The sequence below is a fragment of the Alosa alosa genome, chromosome 15 (assembly GCF_017589495.1).
Source record: "Alosa alosa isolate M-15738 ecotype Scorff River chromosome 15, AALO_Geno_1.1, whole genome shotgun sequence".
Classification (NCBI taxonomy): domain Eukaryota; kingdom Metazoa; phylum Chordata; class Actinopteri; order Clupeiformes; family Clupeidae; genus Alosa; species Alosa alosa.
Window position 1 is genome coordinate 20,127,087 of NC_063203.1, and position 21,890 is coordinate 20,148,976.

Sequence of the window (21,890 nt, forward strand, 5' to 3'; positions counted from 1 at the left end):
TATTCTATGCATACACACACATGCACCTATATGTACTGTACTTGCGTGCATGGATGAAGTCTTTGAAGGGAGTGTCATTGTCTTCTTTGATTTGCAACATTGATATGTTGTATCTACTTAAGGCTGAGTTTCGTTTGCAGGTTTGTACCGGCATGTTGTGTTTGTTCAGTAGTGACCGTTCGCTTTGTTTTGCTTGACCAGTAAGCTCACCAGGGAGAGCGGCACCGACTTCCCCATACCCATGGTGCCTGGCGTGGCGGACAGCGAGACGGAAAAGCTGATCCGCGAGAAAGACGAAGAGGTACGGCATAGAGCCGAACATGGACACGAGCGCGATCACGGGCACGAGCATGAGCATGATCACGGGCATGAGTGCGATCACGTGCACGAGCACGAGCAGCATCAGGACCCACATGTAGAACAGGAGGCCCACTCTGAGCATCCAGAGGGCTCCTGATAGTCACAGCTCTTCCAGAATATTCCACGGCCATGTAAACACAGAGTTGCCTCTAGAGGCCAGCACACCAAAGAAAGCCATAGGTGCCCACATCCTGGAAGGGTTTGATTCAGGAGGTGGGAAACACACAAAAAAAATGGCCTCCCTCACTAACTATGTCTTCCCCCATGGGAAGATCCAACCCTACATAGACGTAGATGGCCATGTGATGTATTGAAGTAGAGTAGAGTCCCTGTTATTGTTCTCCCTGGGGAGCTGTCCTCACAAGACTGCAAAGTCTGAAGCCTGCACCGCTCAGCAGTCAAGCACTTCAGCCCTGTGTGAGTCTGCCACCTGCATATGGTGCTGGGACAGAGACGAGTGAGACTCAAAGCTCCAATTAGAGTCTTGAACATGCTCGGCTGTTTCCTGATATTTTAGGCTTCTCTGTGTAACATCTAAGTCCAGTGTTAGGCCAGTATCCTAACACACAGGAGCTTGTTGTTGATGCTAGTGCGCTAAACCCAAAGGAGAGTCCCTATTATCTGTGCTGCTCTAGATATTTTTCATTTTGAGCAAATTTACTTGCCAGTCAGCAGTATTTAAAGAGATATACAGGTGCAGTATTCATAAACATGCTCCTTTGCAACGTTGTTGTGGCTAACTTTATATATTTTCAGTCCTTATTAGGCTGAGTTTCCCAGTAAAGATGTTTGTACAGTGAACTTGCTTAATGTTGCCTCCTTGTGTTCATATTTAAAGAGTGTTTGAATATAGCTAAAAGCAATCCTCTTAGGATAGTATTTCATTAATAGAACAGATTCTGTGAATTGGTACAAAGGGTATTTGTTTCTGTAAAACATTTCTATTCAACATTAGTTCCTTAAATACATTATACCATTGGTTTGTTTTTTAGTTGAATCCATTGTTTTCATCTTTCATTAAATTATTTCAAAATGGTTATGTTGTTGCCATAATTATAAACCATTCAGTGTATTCACAAGCACCTCCCTATCCACTGAAGCCTTGATATTTGAGTGTACAACCCAAACCGGAAATTGACCTGATTTCACTACAACAAAACAAACGTACATTATGCAGGCATTGATTTTATTGTTAATCTATTTCTAGTCAAAGTTTGTCAATTTCCAAAACATGATCCCGACATCTTTACTCTGTAATTATCAAAACGTCTGCTCACGTGTCAGAAACAGATGCAGTACAGACTCTCTTCAGAATGGTTCATAGAACCTCTGTTGGAGCAATCCTAGCCATATCAAATATGTTATAGACTATATTTATGAGTCTTCATTGCCTGATGAGCATAAATAAATATCAGGTCCTATGGCCCGGGTGATAGTATAGAAATGATTGGCAGAAGAGTGATAAGCCTCTGCATACTCTCTACTGGGCTGCACCCTGATGGTCACGTGATCAGAGGAGCGCGGCTATTATTGATTTTTATTTCCCCCTGCAATGACCACAGTGGCAGGGCTACAGTGGCTTCACCATAGGCCTGGTTGGCCACTCATTTGTGCAGAACAGGGAGGTCTATGGGCAGCAATACCCAATCAGGGTTCACGTTTTAAGTCATGTGATCAATTTTGACCATCGATGTAAGTTCACCGGTTTGACAGGCAACTCTATGTTTTTCTTTGTCTCTCCTATCGCAGCTACGACGAATGCAGGAGATGCTGCAGAAGATTCAGGAACAAATGCACACACAGAAAGAAGCATATTAACCACGGCATTCCCTGAACCCCCTCCACGCACATCGCTCCCAGCCAAGCAGTAATCTAAAAAGTATCCCGTCACCCCAGAGACATTGAGCCTCCTCCTCCTCCTCTTCCCAAGCCTCCTCTGCAATGTCTCACTAACATAACCCACCTGGATGAGCCTGAAGACTGAAGAACAGTACGTACATAGACATCATTGTTGTTCCTGTTGAGTCTCTGTCTCACACTCTTGTCCAGCATCAACTTCTTTGCTCCATTTGTGATTTGTGGAGACATCTGATTGTCAGACTCACGCATGAAGTAGCCTTAATCAGTCCAAACCACATTCATGGTAACAGACCTGTGGATGCTGTCCTGTACATGCAAATGTAGACAAAACATGGCTGAAGCCATGATGACCACTATAGATATAGGCAGGGGTCAAATTATGATACAGTATATATTTGGTAGGTTCTGTAGATTAAGATATACCATTTGTGAGACATCCTGCATAATATAAGTGTACAACATTTACAATACTTGACTATAGCAATGTGTGTGTGCAGCTCAGTAGCAGTCTCTGTGAGGTTATGAGTGAGAGAAATTGCTAAAGGTTGGCCTTCCTATCACCCAATTCACTAGCTTGCCATTTTGGTGTATGCACAATGTAATTCCCAAGAGTATTTTGTAATAGCTTGTTCTATAGAATGAAAACAGCATAATTATTTAATTATTTTCTACAATGTTATTTGTTTGTTAACATTTCTTTTTTAAAATAATAATAATGCCATTGGATCTTCTGTGTGTGCACACTTTTGTTTATATTGCATCATGAAATAAGAGGAGAAATGCTTTTTTTTTGCTAAATAGTTTTATTTTCTTATCAACACAAATGAAGTACTGTAGAACAATAGTAGGCTATTTTTCATGGTAACTAGTATAACTCGTATTCATAAAAGTTGTCCTGTCTTTACTAAGATGTTAAATGCCTTGAATATTTTGTTTGGCCCCACAATTGTTACATGCATCAAGGGGCAGGCTATTTTTTAAGCTGATTTTGAATGCAGGCTGTTGAAGCTCGTGGTTAAGAGATGTCATGGGTAAACTTTGTTCTATGGTCATTTATAAGCAATGATATTGAGTCATAATGTGCTCAAGTTTTTTTTGTAAATACTTTCATAATAACTGCCCTCAGGTCTACTGAAGAAAGGGCCATTGTGCTATATGATTTAACGCTAGCCACAGGCTACAGTTTTTTTTTCTCAGTTTTCACTTTCTCTCAGAAAAGGTGTTTGTTTTATTTTATAATTTTTTTATGACCATTACCATATGGAGAAATTGAAAATCCAATTTAAAAACAAATCACAAATGTTTTTGATGATATACATATACATGTACATATATAGGTCTTCTGTTCCCCCTGAAAATGACCAGTTGACAGGACCATGTTTTTTACTCTCAGGCCCAGTAGTTAAGTGGTCATTGAAACCTCAATCCAGTATATTTTAGTCCAACTTTTTGGAGATGAATAGGCATTGTGTTATTTTTACTGAGGGTTAATGATGTGACCAGAGTAAGCTATTAGAGTAATCTGAAGAATCTTCTTTGGGATCGTCCTCCTTGTTTTATTAGGATCTTTTTCAACATTTGTTTCTCTCACAAAAATAGCTGTTTTATGGTTTCCCCTGCATGACAACTGACAATGTTGTCAGTAGGTTCTGTTGTTTAAGATGTTTTGTAAAGAAAATACATATTTGAGTCTATATTTAGTATCAGTATCATATTTACTATTACTACATTTTCCATAAACTTGAACCCTAACCACTGAAGTTATCCCCAACAGAGTAGCAGAAAAAGAAAACACTTACTGTATGTTCAGAATGTATCACTTGAAGATTCACATCAAGGTCATGTGTGACCTTCAACCTATTATATCACTCTAGGTTTTCAGCATTGTTTCCTGTTGCAGTCTGAGCATGCTTTCCATTTATTGTTTTTTGTTATTAAGAGGGAACAATTTTGATAAACCTTTATGCGTCTTTTGCATAAAAAAACAAGGCTTCCAAATGGTGTATGAGTTAGAAACATCAGGGCCGGTGACAATACTCTTTACCATTACTGTTCTTCCATGTCATATAGTGCTTCCCACATTTAGAAATCATATTCTTATAGACAACTTTCATTTTACCTACTTTTTCTCCCTCAGTGAACGCATGGATCACCTTTTTTTCTTATTCACTTCATGGAATAGAATATTGGTCATAAATGTATGTATTTTGAGAATATTATGAAAAGGCAATGTATGCAAAACCTTGACCAAAAGTCTAATAAATTATTACATGTTTGAAATGGGATTTTGCATAATCACTTTTCTTCATTGTTCTAAGCGTTACATAGAGAAACTATTTTATGCAGACTTTACGTCAATTTACACTTGCATGTAAAATTATTATCTGCCGCCTTCACCATCTTGTAATATATGTTGGTGAATCATGTAACTTGAATTTATAAGCACTGTTGTGTGATGGACACTGACAGAGGAATTCTGCTCTGTGAGTGGTGAATCATTAATGGTGGCGAGTCGTTGGTGATCTGTTTTCAATACTTTGGTATTTTACAACACATAACATGTTACACATAATTATGTCTCAGAATAATGTTTGTCAAGAACTGTAATGATTATTACACACATGTGTTTGACTCTTCACCACACGGGGGCAGTAAATTACCTTTGGGGCCAAATCAATCGTGAAACTATGCCATGATAATTGCGTCCATTTAAAAGTAATACATCTTGCTGTAGATAATGCTTAACCAGAAACAAACAAACAACATATTTACTTAAAATCTAACAACTGTTATCTGATGAAGCATGTTTGAAATGCCACTCTGCATCAACAAGTGGTTGCATCAACATCTAGTTGGTTTGCCAGTGTGTAGGCGTTTGTTTGGGTATTATTTGTAGTTTGAGCTCGTGCTAATGCTTGCACTGCTTGTACAAATAGCAGCGTCCTCTTCCTAGTGGTGTCATCGATGTAAATGTTCAACTACTTCTGCAAAAAAGACCAGCTCTATTACCTATTGACCTGCTCACCCCCGCCATTACTTTATTGCTTATCGTAAAGCCCTTTAACCACTTTAATCATAATATTAAATGGTTGTATGATTGAACATTGAAATGTTGTATACAATGCACCTAAGTCAATGACTGTCTTGTATCTTGCACACACCATTGCATGCAGGTCCCACCATGGGGGCCACCAGGGACAAGAGGAAAGAGGGACACCTAGACGTCCATCGGCAAAACCTTTTTTTAAAAGCCCACTACCAATTACGTCCTTCCCCTGAGAGGCCAAATGTGGGCCTGCTGTGGGCCACTGACGCTGTTGCGTAATCTCTGAGGGTAGCTGGTAAGAGGCCAGCCATCAACAAGCCCAGCAGGAACTCAAGAATGTCAAGAAACAAACCCCCGAATGGGGTCCAGTTTTTGTGTGCACCACACTAGCACACTAGGCAGAGACTCTCTATCAGGAGACATGCACTGAGAGTGCGGATTAGGCAAATACAAAGCCATTTGTTAGGGTAACGAGAGTACGCTGACAAATTGCCCCCGTTTAGCATTTGAACGTCATATGACAATTTCCTTGATGGTTTACTCACTACTAACCAAATGTTTGAAAGAGGTTTTCAAAACACTTTTTTGCTGAGAACTGGATGGGAGTTTTCTTGTGAGATGACATATTTAATACATCATAATTCATCACATTCTCCTTTGGTACATGAACATTTTGGGTTTTCCGCAAAAGAACACCAATTTGACAGATCTTGTCACCACTTATTTCCCTCAAGTATTATATTTTTTTGGTGCTACGAGTCACTGGAAAATGGGGGTGTATAGCTATAGATCTACCGTGGCAGTTTAATGTAGTTGGCCTTGTATGTTTATTCACCCCCATTTTTCTTCCATTTTCTTTTACATGATTCATCCTTCCTAAGGGTTGAAATACACACAAAACCCAGGATAAAGGGATTGTTGAGTTCATAATTTATATAGCTCCATCTCTGTCTTACTCCACAAGTCTAAATCAAAGTTGCAGTATGCAGCGAAAAGACCTAGTGTCAGCTAACTGAGGTACAAAACTGACCTGGATGTTGGCAACAACAGACAATATGACTCACTTGAGTGGTTAGGTGGCAGTGGCATGATAACAATTGTTTGCCTCTAGCTCCTGACACTTCGTGCAAAAAACGTGTGACATCATCCATTTCTACATCTGAAATGTAATGCCTGATAGATGAGATAATAAAACATTCCTCACTGATAAAAATGCACAGCTGGATCTAAAATCACTGATGGTTTAAAATATATAGTGAGGAGGAACATTTTTAGCCACATAAACATAAATATTAAATTTCATTTAAGGATGCACCATATCAGTCCATGGGTGCTGTGCATCCTTATGCACCCCAGTAGGTCTATATCAAGACCTAAAGTAAAACTCCATCCAGTGCAGTGGAGCTGAGGTCCCCATAGAGACCCACTGTTCAGATATCGACTCTGCAGTGCAAATACTGATTCACTGAAAACTCATCACAGTGACTGTTGAAAGAGTTGTCAGTTAGTAATTGATGATGCCAGATGTTTCTCCTGCCAGACCTCGGGGTGTGAGGGCCGGAACAGCAGCCAGGATAGATCAGAAGGATGTGGCTGGTCTTCTTTCAACTACAACAGAAGAGGTGTGATATTAGCATGTTTTAGGTCAACATGACACAGTGAGCAGGGACGTGCAGACATTTTGAGGGGTCTTACCTGAAAAAAGGCACCCCTCTCCCCCTTTTTTATATTCTATAAATTGCATATGGCTATCTTTATTACAGTAAGATCCTTTGGGTGTTTGCATCTACTTGAGTTTTCTTTCTTTTTGACATTTTGGTTTGGACATTGTTCAGAGCTAAAGCAAAGAACAAATCTGTAGGCTACGTTAGGGTTATCCAACATTTTTGAATATGGCTGGCCTATATCGTCCATTTTCTGAACTTAAACCGTCTGGCCCATGCCTGAGCTCTCTTACATTAGGCCACTCAAAGCTAACAATAAATGTAGGCTTCATCTTCTGCAAAAACTGCTTATCTAATAAAATCTAACCAAGTGTTATTAATCTTATATCAAGATCAAAAAATCTAGTTAACATTGTTTTCAGTATAAAGAGACTAACTTAGCACTTTCTCGTAAAATAATTTGACTTAATTTAAGGAATTTGCATGACTCCTTTAAGAGGTCTCATCCTGAAAACAAGCAAATTTGTATGCCAGTGCGTAAGTAGGCTAAATTTGTCTTGATAAGACTCCTTAAAATAAGTCAAAGTCTTACTAAATTAATGTAACCTGCGTTGTGTTGAACCTTCTGATTCAGCCCTGCACACGTCCGGACTCGAACCCACGAACAGCAGCACCTCGGTTCGGGAGGTGAGCGCGCTAACAATTGAGCCAATAGCCCAGGCTACTGGTTCGCATGCCAGCAGCACTCTTGAGGCGTCGGAGAGTGAGGTTTACCAACGTTTCACAAGCACAGCTAAGCTAGCTGGCATCCGTTACACTCAACCCCCTAAACCTCACTCCCGATCCGGATATGAACATCCACTTAGATGCTCAGTGGACTTCCACTTAGAGGCTCAGCGGACTTTTTGGCCCTGATCCACTCCTTTGACCTCAAACTGGTTCAAAGCCCACCTACTCACAAAGCTGGCAAAGAGCTTGACTTGATCCTCACTCAGAACTGCAGCACAGACACCCTCATGGTGACGCCTCTCCATCTTTCTGACCACTACTTCATCCAGTTCACCGTCAGCCTGACAGAACATCCTCCGGCTCCTCAGCTGTTCCGCAGCAACATCTGGAACCTGTCTCCAACGCACTTTTCCTCTGTGGTTGCCTCCGGTCTACCTCCACTCAACACCTTCTCCTATCTGGAGGTTAATGAGGCCACAGACTCGCTCTGCTCCACACTGAGCTCGTGTCTAGACGAGCTGTGCCCTCTTACCACAAGGCCAGCTCGATCCAAACACTCTCATCCATGGCTAAATGATACCCTCCGATCGCAGCGCACCAAACTCAGAGCCGCGGAGAGGAAATGGCACAAATCCAAATAAACTGATGACCTCAAAAACTACCAGACACTCCTGACCTCCTTCTCAGCCAGCATCACTGCTGCTAAGACGGCTTTCTACAATGACAAAATCAACAGCGCTACAGACACTCCAAAACTTTTCTCAACCTTCAAATCGCTACTCAACCCTCAGCTGCCTGCCTTCCCCTCCATCCAGCCTTACTGCGGATACCCTCGCCTCATTTTTTAGTGGCGGCAATCAGCAGTCAATTCTCTACATGCCCACACAACGCATCTGACTCAGATACCGCACTCCTACAACCTCTAGGGGCTGCTGAAACATCTTTTTCAGCATTCGCGACTCTCTCCGAGAGTGAAGTATCTAGACTCCTGACATGTAGCCGTCCTACCACATGCTCGCTGGACCCTATACCTACGAGCCTACTTCAGTCCATCAGCCCGACCATCGCACCAGCTATCTCTCAACACTGCTTCTCTCAACCATGCTCAAGTCGAGAACTGCCGCCCTGTCTCACTCCTGCCTTTCCTATCCAAAGGCATTGAACGAGCAGTCTCCAAACAGGTCTCTGACTTCCTTTCACAGAACAACCTTCTGGATCCAAATCAGTCTGGGTTCAAAAGCGGCCACTCTACCGAAACGGCTCTGCTGGCTGTAACAGAAGCCTTAAAAGAAGCCAGGGCAACCGCTCAGTCATCAGTACTCATTCTGCTTGACTTATCGGCTGCCTTTGACATGGTTAATCACCGCACCCTTCTCTCTATACTCGCTAACATAGGAATCTCCGGTTCTGCTCTCTCCTGGTTTGAATCCTACCTCACAGGACACTCGTTTAATGTATCATGGCATGGTCAGCTATCTGCACCTCACCATCTCACCACTGGGGTCCCCCAAGGCTCAGTGCTGGGCCCCCTTCTCTTTGCTATCTACACCACCTCCTTGGGACAGATTATCCGTTCGCATGGCTTCTCATACCACTGCTATGCAGACGACACACAGCTCTATCTGTCCTTTCCACCTGATGACCCCTTGGTTTCAGCACTGATCTTGGATTGCCTCTCAGACATATCTACATGGATGAAGGCACCCCACCTCCAGCTGAACCTCTCAAAGTCTGAACTGCTGGTCCTCCCTGCTAAACCTACCATACACTACCATACACTACCATACAGATTCTTGAATTTCCCCTGGGGATCAATAAAGTATATCTATCTATCTATCTATCTACACCATGACATCAACATCAAATTTGACTCCCTGTCTGTTTCGCTTACCAGGACTTACTAGGAGTTGTTCTTGACAACCAACTAAACTTCTCAGATCATGTGGCCTCAGTCGCCCGGTCATGCCATTTCGCACTCTACAACATACGGAAAATCAGGACTTACTTGACTCAAGATGCTACCCAACTTCTGGTTCAGGCAATAGTCATCTCACGACTGGACTACTGCAACGCCCTCCTAACAGGTCTCCCAGCCTGGCGGCCCGCATCAAATTCAAGGCTCTAACCCTTGCCTACAAAGTAGTCTCCGGTTCTGCTCCCACCTACTTGAATGCCCCCATACAGCATACGCTACCTCCAGACCGCGCTCCTCAGACGAACGACGTCTAGCTCTACCACCGGTACGCTCAGGCCAATCCAAACTTTTCTCATCTGTTGTTCCTCGTTGGTGGAACACACTGCCAGTTCCTACAAGGGCAGGGACATCCCTCTCCATTTTCAAAAAACTCCTGAAGACCCAGCTCTTTAGAGAACATCTCCTCTCATAGCACCACTTACAACAAGTCTTGCTGATCCTAGCACTCACCAGCCGTCTTGAACTGACACGTAACTGTTAAAAACAGCACTCACTGATGCACTTATTCTTACTGTACTCTACCGTTTTTTAAATTGTCCTAAAATTGTTGAGAATTGCTTTAAAACTTAAACTGTTTACCATGTTGTTTGTCGCTTTGGCTAAAAATGCGTCAGCCAAATGTAATGTAATGTAATGTAATGTAATGTAATGTAATGTATTGTTTTGGGAAACGTCCCCCAGCCCAGGTACCTTTTAGAGCCCATGTTAAGATTATTTTTGTATAGGTGAAAAGGCCTAAAGTAGACAAATAATATTTTAATATTTCAATCCCATATTTCAGCCCATCTCAATGGTTCAAAATTCATATTTTCTCCATCAATATAGCCTAGGCTACATGTGTAATTCAGTAGCAAGTTGTTTAGTCTAATATCAATCACTTTAACAACATTGGAAGAAGATGGAACATCTACTAAACTACATAGCTGCACTAATAGAGGCTAGTCAACTTTTTTTCTAAGCCTTATATTTTTTTTGCAAAAATCCACAGCTCCTGGTTCTTCTGGTCCAATCAGAGATCTGACTGTCAATCACAGTCTGGTGCAGTCTGGTGCGCACTGACGAGCACAAACTCCATGAGAGGGTTTTCGGTGGTAGTGGGGGAGGGGGATGAGAGTTGTAAACATTCAAAATTTTGGCTAAATCCCCTCAATCTGTCAGACTTGCCAACTGCAGCTTTAATCCCTGAAAATAATATATATTTGTATTGTTTTGGAAGGGGCATCTCAGTCAATGAGGGCAAACAGGGAGTTGCCCGGACAACTTTAGCCCTGCCCTGTGCACGTCCCTGGTATTGAGGAAGCAAATGAACAAAAGTTCTGAGACAAAAGGCCCCTTTTCCACACTCTACTTTCCTGAAAAGAATGACAAAACTCAACATGAAGTTCAACTCAGTGTGAGAAGAATTACAAACAGCATCTCCAGTGGATTCAGCACTCAGGCCTATGCACCATATTGTAAATGACATTCTCTACTCTTGCAATGGCTGCCAATAACCTTTAAAGGAACACACCAACTTTTTGTTAAATTCACTTATTTACCAGTTACCCTCACTTATGCTTATTTGGCAATAACAGGACACATACCCTTCTATACTCTTCTGTGTGTGAAATAATCCAGTCAGACAACTTTAGCCTATTTTAGCATAATGCACTGGAAGTGGATTAGGCCTGCACCAATTAGCCTACAACTCCCTTTTAACAATAGGCTAGCTATAAGCTAACTGGTGTCACCTACCTCTAGTAAATTATGCTAAAGCTCAAAAAGGCGTTTGGCGTTGTTCTTTATGTTACAAGGAATGCATTGTGTTACTTCTGGTCAACAGAGCCAAATATCACTGGCCCCTGTGAAAATCTCCAGTATAGTCTAAATATCAAGAATATTTATAGGCTTAAAGGAGAAATAGCGCTACACTCTGGTGCCATGTCCATGAGCCCCCATGTACATGCCCACAGAGTGTAGCGCTGTAGCTGCCTGGCTGCGTTAGATGCTAGTTGTAGCAACTCAAGCTAGGTAAAACCGATTGTTTTCATTTTGTTTCGTACCGACAGTACTCGGTGACCTCAAGAAATGGAGATCTGCGTGAAAATTCGCCAGATTTCTCCTTTAAGCGGTCATTTAAATATCAAACATCTGTACTGCCCTGTATGTTCCAGAGGCCACGTCCAGACCCTGAGTCCCCGCTTTGCCATCGCTAATCAGGTCATACAACAGATAATGCCATTGTGTCAATATCAGTCATCAGTGATGTTGCACAGCACAGCTTAAATCTTGTCAAAGTAGGTTTGCCATGCAGCTTGATAGATTTGTGTGAGAGCACAGAGTTCAAAGCTTTCTGAAGAGAGACAGAGAAATAGGTATCAGGCAGGCAGAGGCCCATAAACTTTGCTCTGTGTACCTCTATCTGAGGCTGCCTGTTGATAAGCCATTCTTGTGCTTTCCATCAACCTTGCTGTACCTCACTTGCTGTCTCTAGGCAACTATCACTAAGGGGATTTTGGTCCTCTGTGGAGGTAATTCAAGTTCAGCTAAATCTCTTGAAAAAGTGATATGGAAGCCAGGGTGTTTTAGGTACCTTAATCAGACTAGTCTTACATCTTGTCTGTCTTTTATTTGTACACTGACTACAGTACCCTTTAATTAGAACAAGTGTAATATATAATTAATTTTATATTTATAATTCATTTTAAGATATGGAATTATTTTAGAACTTCAAAATCCTTTGAGAGTGGACAGACATGTGTTTTGCACCTTGAAATTAACTGTAGATCTGTGAATACAATGTAGGGAGGTCAACATAGGCTATGATCAACAACAGTAAAACTATGATAAATGCATTGACCTGCTATTGATAAAATGTAACAGCTGTCATAATTTTAATCCTGATAAGGCCCTCTGATAGCTTACGTTGTAGAGTGTGATGGTGGCTGTTCAAAGGTCAGGCATTTTGTCAAAAGGAATGCCAGTACATGTCATGGAGCCCTGTAAGGATCTGCATACAAACACTATGAGGTTAATCAGGGCTAATGTTGGGAACTATGATCTTCATTTTAATCTTTGTTCCCAGTCAATGTCAAAATGACATTGTAATGATAACTAATGAAATAAAGGAATATAGTTTAATTGCTCAATTGAACACAACAGGGCCAAGACATTTGTATGTGCGCACAAAGATTACTCTTTATACAGAGGGTTATCTTGAAAATTGAAATGAACAAGTAAAAGGTAAAGCCTGGACATTTGACTTCAAAGTGCAGACGGGCTGCCTGTGGTACCCATGTGGTGATGAGGGAGGTAGATGGTGTGAACAGGGTTAATGACACCTAAACAACACACCACTTATCAGAGGAAGGAGAATGAAGTAGGCCAACAAAAGGAAGAGTGACTGGGGGGGGGTAATCTTTTAGGGGGTTAACAACAGCACCGCGGGTGGACAATCAAGTGACTGACTGACTGATCGAATGACAGATTGAGGTAAATGTAGTTCAAAGCAGTGGAAGAGAAAACTGCCAAGATTCACGTAATCCTGCAGAACACTTTTAGCTTGATGCTTTATTTCAATGCAATACCGTTGTCTTTATTTTGTGTTAATATCTAAAAAAAGACTCTACATTCTCCACCTGATCTCCTTTTATCATCCACCATTTATCCATTTATCCATTTATCGTCCTTTTCTATACTTTATTTTTACGGTTCCTTTACTTCTCAAGCGTTAAATAATACTCTCACTGCTATCTGGAACTAAAACTCTAATCTACATGCAGGGCTTGATTGATTGACAGATTGATTTTTTGTCCAAATCAGAAAAAGTTGGGACGTTGTGTAAAATCCAAATAAAAACAGAATGTGTTTGTGTTGTATGTATGCTGCTGAGACCTTGAATTTCCCCTGGGGATCAAGAAAGTATCTGTCTATCTATCTATCTATCTATAATATATAAGTCTCGTAAGCCCATATTTAGGGGCAAAAAGGACATAGACAACATATCAAATGTTGAAAATGAAAATGTTGACTATTTCATGGAAAATGTATGTTCCTTTTGTATTTGATGCCAGAAAATTTTCAAAAAAAGTTGGGACAGGGAGTGTTTACCATTTTGCTTTACCTCTTCATTTAACAACATTCTGTAAATGTTTAGAAACTGAGGAGAGCAGTTGTTAGAGTTTTGAGAATGAAATGTTCCATTTCTGCCCATTATAGGATTTTAGTTGCTCAACAGTATGGGGTATTCTTAATCATGTTTTTCATTCCATGATGCACCTAAATTGACAGGTTTGGACTACAGACAGGCCATTTTAGCACCTGGACTCTTCCTCTATGGATAAATACTGCACAAGGTCTTCCCTGGAAAAGACATTGTCTGGATGGCAGTATGCCATTCAGTATTCAGATGGCAGTATGTCATTTAGAATTGATTGTGCCTTGCCAGATGTGCAAGATGTCTATGCTGTAGGCACTAAAGCACCTCCACACCTTCATAGATGTTGGGTTTCAAGCTGAGCATTAAAAGCTGGGAAGGTTGGATACTGGATGTGTCCATGATTTCCAAAATAAATTGGAAATTTTAATTGCAGGACCTTTTTCCATGTTACTTCAGTCCATTTTAAATAAGCTCAGACCCAGATAAGACAGGGATATTTCTGTAGCATGGTGAAGTTTACACTAGCATTTCTGAATTGAGTATCAAACTGTGCTCATAGACAGTGGTTATCAGAGGCTTCTTAAACCCATACAATGAATTTCTTTACAGAAACAGGTCTGGTTTTAATGAAGTACCATCTGAGGTACAAAAGACGACTACCATCCAATATTGTTTTTCAGCCCTTGTTTGCAAAGATTTTCTTCTTTTAATGATATTATGAACAGTAGATAATGAACTCCCCAAATACTTCACAATTTCACTTTAAGAAGCATTCAAATTACATTGTTTCATCATTTGTCCACGCATGTTTACACAGAGTGAAGACCTCCTACATCTTTACTTCTAAGGGACTATGCCTCTCTGGGATGCTCTTTTTCATACCCAGTCATGTTACCCTATTAGTTGTGAAACATTCCTCCTTTTGTTTTCTTTATCATTACACAACTTTTCCAGCATTTTGTTGCCCCTGTCCCAACTTTTTTTTAAATGTGTTGGTGGTATCAAATTCAAAATTAACATATATTTTTCATGAAATTTGTCATTTTCAACATTTGATATGTTGTCTGTGTCCTTTTTTCCAAATATGAGTGTACGAGATTTGCAGATTATTCCATTCAGTTTTCATTTACCATTACACAATGTCCCAACTTTCTCTGAGTTGGGGTTGTAGCTCCACTGTACTAACTGTACAGCCTCCACCTACTATGTCTTTTTGAAAATGTCATGTTTGTTATTTGATTTGATCGGATTCTTATCTGATTTATTACTCAGTTGTACATCACTATGGATAAACATGTCAGCCAAATTAATGGATGCAAACATAAATTCACTCATGGAAATTGGCTGGTTATTACAGCTGCATATCGAAATGTACAGTTATGTCAGTAACATAATAGTACTGTAGTTTGGCTGACCTCAAAAAATACCCTCAGGCGTTCAAACAGCTAAACTGAGCGAGGGGTTATGGGGGTTTATTAACAGACTCAATTAAATGGCTGTTCATCTTAAGCAGAAGGGAAAGGGAATGTGACATAGAATGTGAAGAGAATGCTTAAAGGATTAGAGGAACCCCCACTGAGGTGACTGTTACACAAGAGCTTTGTTGAGGGAAAAGTCACAAGAAGAAGCAAGCCAAAAAGGTAAGACTCGAAACAGTACATATTAGTCATAAGTCAGTCTCCAAGATTTCACGCATATACATTGTTGTGTTTCAACTGAAAATGACCCAAGAAGCAAAGTGGGAAACAAGCCAATGCATCTTTGGCTTTGGCCTTGCCTACATCTGTATATACCCCCCCCCCCCCCAAGTCACACACACACACACACACACCTCCTCCTGTTCCCAGCTGGTCCTGCTCTTCTTCCCTAAAGCATTTTCTGAAATTAATCAGTGCAGTAAAAACAAAGACCACATATTCTTTGAGATAGTGTAAGTTCATCAGTATTGTAGATTGCATGGAGTCAGTTGACGAAGCATTGTCCTCTTGCCTATCACTAAATAACTCCAAAATGCATGAGATAGAGGTGAGGTTGGTCACTTCCTGACACAACTGATATAGATGTGTGACACATCTTTATGTTGTATACGGTTCAGCCATAAAAGGGTATCTGACAGTGAGGCAAACTGTGTTGTAAACATTTGCAATAATTTCTAAAGCAACCTATTTATCTACATCCTACAAATTACATTTTCCAGTAGTCTTAAATATCTTGTGATTACAGATAATGACTGTTGATATATAAAGTTACTAGTTTGGTGTCCCTTTACTGTCATAAAGAAAGCCAAAGTGTCAAATATTATACTATGACATCTCCTCCTCACATATGTGTCTTTGATCAACGTGTGTGTACTGTATAGGCCTACATCTTATGGCACCTTCAAATCTATGCTAACCTATATATAAGCTATATCCAGCTGTATATATGTAGTTTTTGGGAGTAGTGGAACTTCCCAGAGCACTTATAACAATTCAAGGAAAGAGCACTAGTGTATAGATCCATTCTATATCCCTTGATGGTAGTGATGACACTAAACAAAGTTCATTAGTAGTGGACAGCTCGATACCGACCCTTTGCCCAGTTATCTCAGTGCACACAGGCAAATCAGATTGGCATCAGTTTTAATGGCTTGCTATAGTAACGGGCTGTTCTGTAGAGATTACAACATTCCAACTTTATTGCCGCAAGCCTGGACCCAATGCCCCCTCTGTATGGTCTTATCAGGGACAGATGAGGCGAAGAAACGATCACTCACAGAGCAGAGAGCCATCAGTGATTGAGTCAACTGCCTGATGCATTACCACGTCATTCCATGAAATGAATCTAGGGTCGTACTGCAATATGACATGCAGTACATACACCAGTTATTTTAGCAATACAGCCAAAACTGTGAAACTACACATAATATTTGATATTGAACTGACCATCTTTAATCTTAAAAGCTTGCCTGACCCATATAATGATGCAGATTGTCCAGAGGTATTACAAAAAGGTTAAATCTCTACCCAGATCTGGAGACTCTCCTCCCTGCTGTAAGACGTCTTTAATGCTAATGTCTGCCCAGACAAGAGGGGGGTCCTCTGTGCCAGTGTCTCATATTGTATGGGCCCCTGGGCCCGTCTCTGTTTGATTGAGTGGACCCTTTTGTCTCTCGGTCCTTTCATGTTCCCCTCTGCTGAGCATTTAGCTCAGGCTCGTCTCCGCTCGATGGGACATTGATGGGTCCCCCACAATGACCCCCCCTTCTCTCCTAGGTGTGAATGACTCCACTGTCTGCTGATTGCTATCATTAAGGCCTATTCAGTTTGGTGCCCCCATGTTGGGTTTGGCAAGGTGATTTTTTCAGTGTGGAGAATAAATGATAAATAAAAACAAATAAATCCCTTTGGTTGACTTGGGTTTTTTTGTTGTTCTTATTGTTTTGTTTGGCTATGTTGGTACTGACAGGGAAGGAAATTATGATAGTTCATCATTCCGTCCATTTGGGTGTTTGAATTGGACTTTGAGTGTATGTGTTTGTGTAGCTGTCCACAAACCTCATGTTTGTCTGTGTGGGCTTATGTGTAGCTTTGTCTCTTTGTGAATACGGAGGGGTCAGAAAATCAGCCACATCTAGGGTTACTTAGATGAATAGATACAATAGATGAAATACAGTCAGATTACATACAGCCGTTCAGTAGTCAGTTCTGATTAAATCAATACTTGTATTTACCAAATGTTGCCCAATAAAATTGTTGAAAACATCAATGCACATTTAAACTAATACCAACTGAACTGGGGTGCACTATTTCAAAAAAATCTCAAAATGAGATCTGTATTGATCTATTTGCAAGGCACCATTTGGGAGCAACTGGTCCTGTATATCATTTATGAAGGATAACACTTTGTGTGTGCACATATCAATTTTTTTTTTTATGTGTGTGTGTGTGTATGTGTGCATGTGCATGCATGTGTGTGTGTGTGTGTGTGTGTGTGTGTGTGTGTGCATGCATGTGTGTGTGTGTGTATGTGTATGTGTGTGTGTGTGTGCGTGTGTGTGTGTGTATGTGTGCGTGTGCATGCATGTGTGTGTGTGTGTGTGTGTGTGTGTGTGTGTGTGTGTGTGTGTGTGTGTGTGTGTGTGTGTGTGTGTGTCTGTCTGTCTGTCTGTGAGTGTTTGCGAATAACACTACAGCTGACTTTGCTCCCCCCGCTTCCACTCAGCAAGTGACCATTGTACCCTGCTCCTCCCTCTGGCCTAGAGTGGGGCTGAGGGTCACCTCCACAGAGGCAGACCCACACCCTCTGCCTGCCCCCTCCCTTCCCACACAACCACTATAAAAGATGGGCACCTCTGCCTGATTCTTCAGTCTCTGCAAGACCAAACCACCTACAGGTAAGAGAGAGCAAGAGCTTAACTCAGCAAAGGGCTTCAGCTGGTGAATTCTTGTTTGCTTTAAATGTTTGAGAATTTAGTTTGACTGTAGATGAGTGTTTGTTAGTTCTAGGGAATGTTTGTTAGTTCTGATGCTTGACTTAACTGGATTTCAAGGCACTTTTGAAATGTGTTTCACTGTTAGGAGATACAGAAAAACTTCTGAATTTACTAGATTAATCTGAAGTTTAGTAATTCATCAGAAAGAAGTTACAGGATACAATGAAGCAATTGGAATGTTTAATCTAACTACCATAGTGACAATTTCAGTGTTTTCTGTCTGTGAATAAAGTCATCTATCAGCGCTGAATTTAACTATTGGTCATAATCAACAGCTTTTAAATTACTTTTTTACTGGGCCTGTTTGCTTGTGGGCACCTGATATTAGTGACAACAAAGTATTTCAAGATTATAACATTCAGATTGTAGTTATGGTATTATCTGAGATCAGAGAGTGTTGTGTTTCTAACAATCTACAACCTACCTCTTGAGACAAGGGCCTCTTGATCCTGAGGGGATTTCAGATCAACCTGTCTAATCCACGTCAGATTACAGGTCTCTCCTGACATTAGCATATGCTCAAGAGATCAGCTATGTGTAAAGCACAAAAGCTCATATAGTGTGTTGCTGTTTTATTGTTTTTCACGGCTAAAACGTTAGACCTTTCTCTGTTCCTCACAACCTGTGCTGTAGGTAGTTAGATAGTATTGCAGTGTTTGATATCACAAACATCATTTGTGTATTTCAATATTCTTTGCCCTTTTATTTTACAGATCCACCATGAAATTTGTGGCACTCGCACTCACCATCCTGCTTGTGGCAGGTGAGTTCTGGTTACTTCCTCATTCCTAAAACCTTCTTATTTTTCCTCGATCAAAACATGTCTGAACCAGACTTACCTATTTCCTTTTTCTTTTTTCGTCCTCTTCTCTTCAGGCGCTCAGGCTCGCACTCTGCAGGCCGATGCCCCATCCCCACTCGAGCATGTGAGGTCCGCAGTCATGGTGTACCTGACCCAGGTGAAGGAGACCGCCCAGAAGGCTCTAACCCACCTTGATGACACTGAGTACAAGGACTACAAGTGAGTAAACCTCCCTATAATATTTCTCCCATGCTTGTAGTATTCTGTGTTAAATTACTTTAGTCAATCACGGTATTTGAATAAACCCATGTTAATCACTCACTAACCCCCCACTTCCCTTGGTTGTTGCTTGTTCAGGATGAAGGTCTCTGAGAGCCTTGACAACATGCTGACTCATGTGCAGACCGCCTCTGCCTCCTTGTCTCCCTACACCGATGCCTTCGCCAACCAGATCATGGAGGTCACCGCTGGCATGCGCGCTTCCATCGCTGCCGATGTGGAGGAGCTCCGCAAGAACCTTGAGCCCAAACGTGAAGAGCTGAGACAGGTCCTGGAGAAGCACATGCAGGAGTACCGCGAGAAGCTGGAGCCCATCATGAACGAGTACACCGCCAAGCATCGCGAGGAGATGGAGGCTCTCAGAACCAAGATGGAGCCCGTTATGGTGGAGCTGCGCGCCAAGATCCAGACCAACGTCGAGGAGACCAAGTCCAAGCTGATGCCAATCATCGAGGCTGTGCGCACCAAGCTGACCGAGCGTCTGGAGGAGATGAAGACCATGGCCACCCCCTACGTCGAGGAGTACAGGGAGCAGCTTACCAAGGCTGTAGCTGAACTGCGTGAGCAGATGGGCAAGAGCGACGGTCTGGGCGAGGAGCTGAAGACCAAGCTGATGGGTGTCTACGAGACCCTCACCAAGGCTTTCCAGAAGTCCTAAAGCCCCCTCCCTGTCCCCCTGCAACGTCGTCGGACGACACCTCACTCCTCGTGTCCCCATTTCCTCCACCCTCACTCACAACACACACACAACACACACACCCACGCACTTCCCCCTTGTGACAAGGGCTAATGCAATGCCATGGCTGGACACTTTGCTTCCTAACACACGCACAGGCTAACACACACACACACACACACACCTACATCGTGTGGGGTGATTGCACAGCTCCAAGCACGCAGAAGATGAAGCACACTTTTCCATTCAAACTAAACCTGTGAAATGCTTGAATATTCTGTCATGCTGCTGCTTGTTAGAGAAAACAGTGTAACAGTGTCTTAATACTGTCTGTTCAATAAAATCCAGACTGTTTCATACTACTTGTATTGCTTCAAGAGCATCATTTCATTTTTATGACAGCCAGCCATGAATTTGTGTACAAATTAACTATGTAGCATCATTCACCTTTGGGATGGCCTCAATGCAGCTTTGCAAAGTTAGCATACAACAGACAAATGTAAATTAAACAAACAAAATAACAAACAAAATAAAAACAAAATACCACTGAAATAGTAAGAATGCCATATGAATTAACAACAAAATGAAGTCACAACGTGGAGAACAAAAGAAAACCAAATGTGTAAAGAAACAGCTAAATAGAATGTTTAAAATCATTCTAGTCAATTTAGTCCCAAAAGCAGAAATTTCTGCAGTCTTAAAATCCTGGAGTGCAACCTCAAGAAAAATGACACCATAGTGGCAAAAACTCCACACCCTGCTGGGTTTTGTCTTTGTTCTTAGAGCAGACAGCAGACCAGTCATGGCAATTTGGAACAATATAAGTTGGTGTCACACTGTCCAAGACCTAAATCAAATCTTAAAAGATTGCAGTGTTGTACATCTAAAGTTTGGAGCCATGGTGAATTTCCTGGATGTGTTTAGTTCCTGAACGGCACTGTTTTGTGCCAACTGCAAATTACTCAGGACACAGCAGGACACTAGGCCAGTAGTGCAGTATAATAAACTACTGCTAAATTCACAGAAACACCGGCAAATCTGTTTACTTGTGTAGCAGTATGAAATGAAGAGGCTGACGATTCTATCAAGTAAGTTTTCCTGACTGTAACATTTCATTATATGGATTATGTGTACAGATTGATTTCTCCTTCACTCATCTACAGTGAGGTACACTAGAGTGACACCAAGTGGCCAAATGAATACAACTAAATGTCATCAAGATACAGTTTACAGGGGAGAACTTCATTATGTAACAAAAATAAAAGTAAAGCTACACACTGTATGTTGCTGGCCAACTAAACGCTGACCAGTTGCACTTGCACACTTGAAAGACTTAATTTTAATTTCCTGGAAACATCCGTTTTAAGATGAAAACTGAAAACTCTTTGTATAATCCATGATTTATATCTCAGGAGTAACTATATCTCAGATATTAGATAGAATCTTCTCTTTAACAGAGTCGTCGGTGTGTTTGTTGAGTTTGTTGAGATCACAGATTGAGATAAAAGCTAATCACCTTATCCACAGACAGGTTTACCTGTAGCCTATGCGAGTTCTCCCCACCAATCCAAGACCAACCTCTGGAGCAAAGCCCTGTGGGTCTGAGGGGATTGTGGATTAAGTGGCGGCTGAAGACAAATCTCTCTGTGGAGATGGTGTAACTCTTTTTAGCACTATCTAATCCAAGCCTGATTACAGGCTCTCATTGTAGGCCAGGAGCATCTGAAGAATATGTTTATGTTGCATCCTATAAAGAAATACGAATGTGTGAATCTGAACTGTACACACACACACACACACACACACACACACACACACACACACACACACACACACACACACACACACACACACACACACACACACACACACACACACACACACACA

At 41.4% G+C, this 21,890-nt stretch overlaps 2 protein-coding genes across 18 annotated transcripts in view; both read left to right on the plus strand.

Annotated features, from left to right (window-relative positions):
- The window catches only part of septin4b (septin 4b), a 54,981-nt gene extending 50,476 nt beyond the window's left edge, over nt 1-4,505 (plus strand). For all 17 annotated transcript variants that reach the window (XM_048263954.1, XM_048263952.1, XM_048263953.1 and 14 more), the window contains 2 exons: nt 202-301; nt 2,110-4,505. In XM_048263954.1, the coding sequence (XP_048119911.1) occupies nt 202-301; nt 2,110-2,178 (169 nt within the window). In that variant the 3' untranslated portion in view covers nt 2,179-4,505. The remainder of the gene's footprint in view (nt 1-201; nt 302-2,109) is intronic.
- Nucleotides 4,506-18,107: 13,602 nt separating this feature from the next.
- LOC125307847 (apolipoprotein A-I-2-like) lies at nt 18,108-20,365 on the plus strand. Its single transcript, XM_048263970.1, has 4 exons — nt 18,108-18,147; nt 18,960-19,009; nt 19,123-19,267; nt 19,406-20,365. Exons 2-4 carry the CDS (start codon nt 18,967-18,969, stop codon nt 19,983-19,985), a joined length of 768 nt encoding a protein of 255 aa, XP_048119927.1. The 5' UTR covers nt 18,108-18,147; nt 18,960-18,966; the 3' UTR covers nt 19,986-20,365.
- The last annotated feature ends 1,525 nt before the right edge of the window (nt 20,366-21,890 follow it).

What these genes read in the sequence shown, in the direction of transcription:
- LOC125307847 (XM_048263970.1), top strand. Translation starts at nt 18,967, where the DNA reads ATGAAATTTGTGGCACTCGCACTCACCATCCTGCTTGTGGCAG. An exon ending in CACCATCCTGCTTGTGGCAG is followed by an intron (nt 19,010 to 19,122) that starts GTGAGTTCTGGT and finishes TCTTCTCTTCAG; the next exon opens with GCGCTCAGGCTCGCACTCTG. An exon ending in ACTGAGTACAAGGACTACAA is followed by an intron (nt 19,268 to 19,405) that starts GTGAGTAAACCT and finishes TTGCTTGTTCAG; the next exon opens with GATGAAGGTCTCTGAGAGCC.